This window comes from Jaculus jaculus, chromosome 7, assembly GCF_020740685.1.
Source record: "Jaculus jaculus isolate mJacJac1 chromosome 7, mJacJac1.mat.Y.cur, whole genome shotgun sequence".
Classification (NCBI taxonomy): Eukaryota; Metazoa; Chordata; class Mammalia; order Rodentia; family Dipodidae; genus Jaculus; species Jaculus jaculus.
Window position 1 is genome coordinate 89,870,988 of NC_059108.1, and position 7,072 is coordinate 89,878,059.

The 7,072-nt window shown below is 39.1% G+C and overlaps 1 protein-coding gene across 1 annotated transcript; it reads right to left on the reverse strand.

Annotated features, from left to right (window-relative positions):
• Positions 1–2,497: 2,497 nt before the first annotated feature.
• LOC123462332 (endogenous retrovirus group K member 7 Pro protein-like) lies at positions 2,498–3,293 on the reverse strand. Its single transcript, XM_045155568.1, has 2 exons — positions 2,583–3,293; positions 2,498–2,533 (listed from the first exon to the last, which is right to left on the reverse strand). The coding sequence occupies exons 1-2, from the start codon at positions 3,291–3,293 to the stop codon at positions 2,498–2,500; spliced, it is 747 nt and encodes a 248-aa protein (XP_045011503.1).
• Positions 3,294–7,072: the final 3,779 nt, after the last annotated feature.

Genomic DNA, 7,072 nt, shown 5'->3' on the forward strand with positions numbered 1-7,072 from the left:
TCTGGACTCTCTTTGACCACTCGCGTCAGTCTGGCAGGAACCCAAATGGGATTATCTTGATCCTGTGGAAAAACACAAACAGCTCCCCTGGATCTTATTAAAACAGGATCCGGGCCCTTCCATTGATTAGATATAACATCTTCCCATTTTATTTTTTCTGAAACTGGTGATGGTGGCAGACAATGCCTGTCTGCTGCTGACCTACCCATCACGTCCAAATTTAAAAAATTAAGTGTAAAAAGAGCTAGGGAAATAGTTCCTTTAGGTCCCAACGTCGTGGGGCCTATTCCCCCCTTTTGTTTAGATAAATATGTCTTGAGTGTACCATGAGCACGTTCCACAATCCCTTGTGCTTGTGGGTTATAAGGTAGTGCTGTCTTGTGTTCTACACCTAAGCATTGACAAAATTGCTGAAAAGTCTTTGAAGTATAGGCCGGACCATTGTCTGTTTTAAGACTGTAGGGTTTTCCCCAAGCAGCCCAGGCCTCCAAGCAATGAGTGATGACATGGGACACCTTTTCCCCAGCAAGGGCTGTGGCATGTATAATACCAGAGTAAGTATCCACAGAGACATGAAGATATTTCATTTTTCCAAAAGCAGGAATATGAGTTACATCCATTTGCCACAAATGTAAGGGGCACAAGCCTCGAGGATTAATGCCCAGACAAGGAGTATGTCTGAACTCTGCGCAATTAGGACATTGGAGTACAATATTTCTAGCTTCAGCTCTAGTTAGCTGAAATTTATATCTTAAGGTTTGAGCAGGAACATGATACAGTTTATGAAAATCTACAGCAGCTTCGTACCTGTTTGCAACCCAAAAAAGGTGTTTTGTGGCGACATCAGCCAAATCATTAGCTCTAGCCATAGGGCCAGGCAACAGAGTGTGAGCTCGAATATGTTGTATAAAAAAGGGATGACACCTATTTCTGATAGAATTTTGAATATCATGAAAGATATGTGCTACTTTACTTTTAGCATTAATAGGTCCAGCAACTTCTAATTGTTTAACAGCATTTACAACATAATGGGAGTCTGAGATAATATTAATAGGTTTTGAAAATTGTCGCAACACCAAAGCAACTACTGCACATTCCACCAATTGTGGGGAAGTTAAATTAAATTGTAATTGTACTGGCAGTTGGTCAATAACATAGCTCCCCAGACCTGTCTTTGATCCATCAGTATAAATGTCTATAGCTCCTAAAAGAGGTTGAGAACTAGTAATCTTAGGGAAAATTATTTCTTGAGTGAGAGCAAACTGTAACAGCGGATGTTTAGGATAATGGTTATCTATTTCTCCAGAAAAGGTGCATCTTAAAATGGCCCACGTATCAATAGTGGCACAGAGAGTTTGAACTTGAAATGTAGTATAGGGAACAATGATTGTTTCAGGAAATTTGGCAAAATGTGTGATGGCTAGTTGAAGTCCTTTTAAAGCAAGCTCTGCAACTAACGTAGGATAATGTCCAATAACTTTTCCTGGAGAGGAATGAGAATGGACCCATAACAGAGGTCCATCCTGCCACAAAACAGCAGTGGGTAACAAGGATGATTGTATTATACACAGCGAAAAAGGTTGATCTTCTGTTATTCTAATTAACTGAGAACTTTGTATAGCCTTTTCTATTTTTTCTAATACCTTAATAGCTTCAGGATTAAGATTACGAGGAGAAGTAATGTGAGCTTCTCCTTCTAAAATTTGAAACAAAGGTTTTAACTCAGATGTGGGAATCCTCAAAAAAGGTCTAAGCCAATTATTGTCTCCTAATAATTTTTGAAAATCATTTAAAGTTTTTAAATGATCTCTACGGATTGTGACCTTTTGAGGGGTAATTTTATCAGGATATATTTTTGTACCTAAGAAACTACCTATTACTCCTTCTTGTACCTTTTCAGGAGCAATTATTAAACCTTTTAATTTTAAAGATTCATTTAATCTCGAATAAGCTACTTTTAGGTCCTCTCCAGATTGCCCACATAATAAAATATCATCCATGTAATGGCAAATTTTTATTTTTGGAAATTGTTGTCTTATTGGCTTAATGGCATGAGAAACAAACAATTGACACATAGTTGGGCTATTGGCCATGCCTTGTGGCAGGACCTTCCACTGATATCTAGCATCAGGTTCCTCATGATTGACAGATGGTAAAGTAAAGGCAAATCTTTGTCTATCACTCTGATGCAAAGGGATGGAGAAAAAACAGTCTTTAATATCCACTATAATAAGTTCCCAAAGTTTTGGCAGAACTGACAATAAAGGCAGACCTTTTTGTATAGGTCCCATAATTTGCATTTGAGTATTAATAGCTCTCAGGTCATGTAAAAGTCTCCATTTTCCTGACTTTTTCTTGATCACAAAAATAGGAGTATTCCAGGGTGATTGTGAGGATTCTAAATGTCCCTGCTCTAATTGTTCCTGCACAAGTTCTTTTGCTGCTCTTAATTTCTCGGAGGTGAGAGGCCATTGGGGTACCCACACAGGTGCCTCCGTCACCCAGGGTATGAGCAAAGCATCCTCAATGGCCCCTAGGAAAAAACCCAGTCCTTTTCGATCTAATTTTTGAGTAACAGTCACAGGCTCTGGACTTCCTTGTGACATTTTTCCTAATCCTTTTTCTGGAACACACCCCATATCTCTCATAATTTGTTGACTCTGACTAGAGTAATCATTAGTCAATTTAAACTTCATCTGATGTAAAATATCTCGTCCCCACAAATTTACTGGTAAAGGGAGTACATATGGTATGAATTCTCCCGCACGTCCTTCATGATCCCTCCATCTTAAAGCCTGAGCACTTATACTAGGAGAAGACTCATATCCCAACCCTTGTAAGGTTTGTGAAGACTGATTGACAGGCCAATTAGAAGGCCACCATTTGGTGGAGATAATACTAGTATCTGCTCCCGTATCTAAAATACCAGAGAAAATTTTTCCTCGAATAATTAACTCCAAGGTTGGTCTTTCATCCAGATCCAGTGAGACATAGGCACATCCTCCTCTGGAGGATCCAAGACCTTTTGTTCCCCTAGTATCCTTTTTATAAGGGAACAAGCCATGTAGGCTAGGCAATACTAAAAGCTGAGCAATACGATCCCCACAGGAAATAGAAGATATCCCTCTAGGGGAAGAGCACAGAATTTTTACTTGTCCTTCATAATCCTCATCAATAACTCCACGGTGAACAATTAAGCCTTTCAGAGCTGAAGATGAGCGTCCTAGCACCAAGCCTACTGTATCAGGGGGCAGGGGTCCTTTAAAATCAGAGGGGATTGGTTGACAGCCCATTTGTGGTGTTAATACTGCTCGGGTGGTGGCACAGAGGTCCAATCCTGCGGAACCCAGAGTGGCTCTCCGTGGCTCCCCGGTGGCCTCATGGATACCTTGGGTGGCTCGACATTCATGGCCCCATACATTTGAGGGCCCTGGGGTCGAGGGCCCCTCTGTCCATTTTTTGGCTGGCTATTAGAATCATTTGTGAGCACTCTCCCCTTAATATCTTTAACTGACCTACACTCATTGGCCCAATGTTTACCCTTCCCACAACGTGGACACATCCCAGGAACTTTCTTCTGTACATTAACTCTGTCTTGACTTCCTGGAATCTGACTCTTACACTGTCTTTTTATGTGTCCTCTTTTCCCACAATTATAGCAAGTAATGTCTCTAATCCTCTTTGCAGCAAGGATAGCTGCTGCTATCCCCGCATTAGACAAAGGACCTCCTATCTCTCTGCATGCTTTCATCCAGGCATTAAGCCCTTTTCCTTTCCATGGTGTAATAGCATTTCTACACTCCTTTGTACATTGCTCATAAACAAGCTGTTCTATAAGGGGCATAGCAGTATCAGGGTCTCCAAAAATTCTACCTGCAGCCTCCATTATTCTTGCCACAAAATCCGAAAAAGGTTCATTTGTGCCTTGAACTATTTTTGTTAAGTTGCCAGTAACTTCTCCTTTATTGGGCAGGCTTTTCCATGCTCGTACAGCTATCTGGTTAATCTGTCCATATACCTCCACAGGGTAGGCCGTCTGATTAACTGTCCATTGTCCCTGGCCAGTCAACATTTCATAAGTCCAAAATGGCTGACCATTAGCAGCATTTTGTCTAGCCTGAGTGGCGCAGGCATCTTGATAGATAGATTTCCAATCAAGATATTGTCCCATTGTTAAGCAGGCTTTCACTGTATTATACCAATCTGCAGGAGTCATTGCATGAGCAGTGAGCCTCTCTACCTGAGCCTGAGTAAAGGAGGCATTAGTCCCATACGTCCTAACTGACTCTGCAAGATCTTTTAACTGTTTATGTCCTATGGGCTCATGATATCGGCCCTGAGCTGGATCGTCAAACACTGGAAATATTTGTTGAATTTTTCTTATTTCTTTTGGCTTGCAGAAAGAAGTTCCCTCCATGTATCTCAGTACTTCCCTATTTGTTAAAGGTGGGGCAGAAGGCGCAACAGACGGGTCAGGGTGATATCTCTCAGCCTGATACCTGTCAGCTTTCTCCTCTAACACAGCCTTATCATACAAGTCCAACTCCCCTTCGCTGTCTGAGGATTCAAAAGATCTTACAGAAGCAGTCTCAGAACTTGATGAGCTTGCCACATGTAAATGTTTGAATTCACTTAATAAAGGATACAAATTATTACCTTCCAAATCTTCAACCTTAGTTTCCTTTTTATCATTAACCTTCATTACATTTTGTTCTTTCCTTTTATTACCTTCTAAATCTTTAACCTTAGTTTTCTTTTTACCATTACCCTTCATTACATTTTGTTCTTTCCTTTTATTCTGTTTTCCTTTTTGTTCCCTTTTTTCTGTTTCTGACATACTGTCCTGATGTTCCGCTAAAGTCCTCTGGCCCTCTTTCACTTTAATGAGCACACAGGGCAAGAAGAAAATCACAACAATAGGATCAACCTCCCAGGGCAGCATACCTCTCAGAAAAAAGTCCGGATCCGTCCGTCCCGTGTGTCAGTTCTGAATCCTCCTTAAAACAGGGATCTTCGCTGGTGCAAGATGTTTTCAATTCCCGGGGTTTCGGCACCACTTGTCACGCCCGCCTCACCAGCAAGGAGGACGCCACAATCAGGATTCTTCTGAACACACTTTATTGGGGACTGCCAAGCTGCTAGATGCGAAGACCCAGAACCACGAAAGGCAACTGTTTATATAGGGTTTTAGGCTGCCTACCCACAAATGATTGGTCAACTGAGGATATGTGGCCACCAGTGATTGGTTACTTTCTGGATGCCTCATTAGCATCGGCCCACGACGGGTTGGAGCATGCGCACTGTGCTTGATTTACACCAGCTGTGACCAAGAAGAGGCCGGAAACCGGCGCCAACTTGTAATGGCGTCTGCACGGCTCCTAACATAAAATAAGGATAACCATGCATTTCTACTCCTAAGAGTGGTTGCTTGGTGATGCAGGTAAAAGTATAACAAAAATTTAAATGCTGTACAATATTGTATCATTTATATGAATATCAAATATTTGATCTATTTATTTATTTCTCAATTCAACAAACATAAATATGATGTACACACCAAACTTGAGCAAAAGAGAAAAAACACATTTTCATAAGTAAGCCCATTATTATAATTGTAGCATGAAGGAAATTATATCATTTGCCTCTCCTAGTTATTACACCTGAGAAAGGTCACTGAAATGTCACTTATTAATTCTAAATACTTCTCTGTTCTTTAATTTGCATTTCAAAGCCAGTGCTGACTTGTCAAAGATCATTTGTAAACACTGACTAAGCCCCTCTGAGCACCACAACATGCTTGCACCCACAAAGTGAGTTATGAGACCTTGTCCTGTCATCTGAGAGCATTCAATATGGCCATGACTGAGTGCTGATGTTAGTACTGGAGAATTTCTGTGAGGCTAAACTTAAATAATATGAGTATGACTCAAATAAAAGTAGACTATAAATATTTAGGAGCAATGATTCTACTTAGAGATTCTTTCTTTGACAGTGAAAACAAAGTTGGAGAAAAGGAAAAGCTCAGCAGAAAATAATCAATGCAGAAGTGATGAAGAAAGTAGAAAACCATCCTTAGGGTTTCATAGTTGTTTCCAGCAAGGTCCACAGATGGGTGATAAGATTGGTAGGTGGAAATTTGAAGAAAACTCTGATACCTGTATAATCTCAAATAGCAATCTGGGTGAAGGATAGTGAGGGACTCTATATTTTTGGGTTTCATTTTGTAATTTTATATGTCTCAAATAATTGCAAAAATTAAAGTTATATATGAATTTTGTATGCTAAATTACCTTATCCCAAGTGCTTTCTTTGTTTTTTGGAGTCTGCTCTAATGTATATGTTCTACCTCATGTTAACCACCACCACTTAACTTCATGCACATCATCCCTGTCTTTTCCTCAGTCCTCTTTACTTTCTAGAACCAGCAGAAAAGTGTAAAATATATATATGTATAATATAATATATATTAAGTAAATATATATTATATATTTATATATATTATATATATACATATAAACATATATATCTCATATGAATGAATGAACAAATATATTTGAGAGCCTATGCCAGGTCTTTGGCTAAGAACATAATGATGTAGAGTGATGAGCAAATCTGACCCAGAAAGTACACTTAGCATTTAGATATAATTAAAATTATTATAAAATGTTGCTAATAAAAGAAATAGAGTTAGAACATAGTATATTTTAAGTCAGGTCCTGTGGTCTGAAAGCTGATCAATTGGATATTACATAATACAATTACCAAAAAAATATGGAATTTTGCTGGTGATGACACCTACTTACATAGTGTGATCAGGAAATATTTATCTAAGAAGATAGTGTTTAGGGTGGCAGTACTGTTTACAGATTTACAGGTAGTGTTTCTGTCAAATAGCACCTATAAAGATTATAAGGGAGGAAAAAATAGCATTTTTCTAAGAATAAAAAAATTAGTTCAAGTTGACAACACTAACCAAGAAAGGAAAGGATATAGATGAGATTAAAGGAAAATGAGAACCAGATTACAGAATTGTAATGTACAGAAAGATTTTGGGGTCAACTTTAGGAGAAAT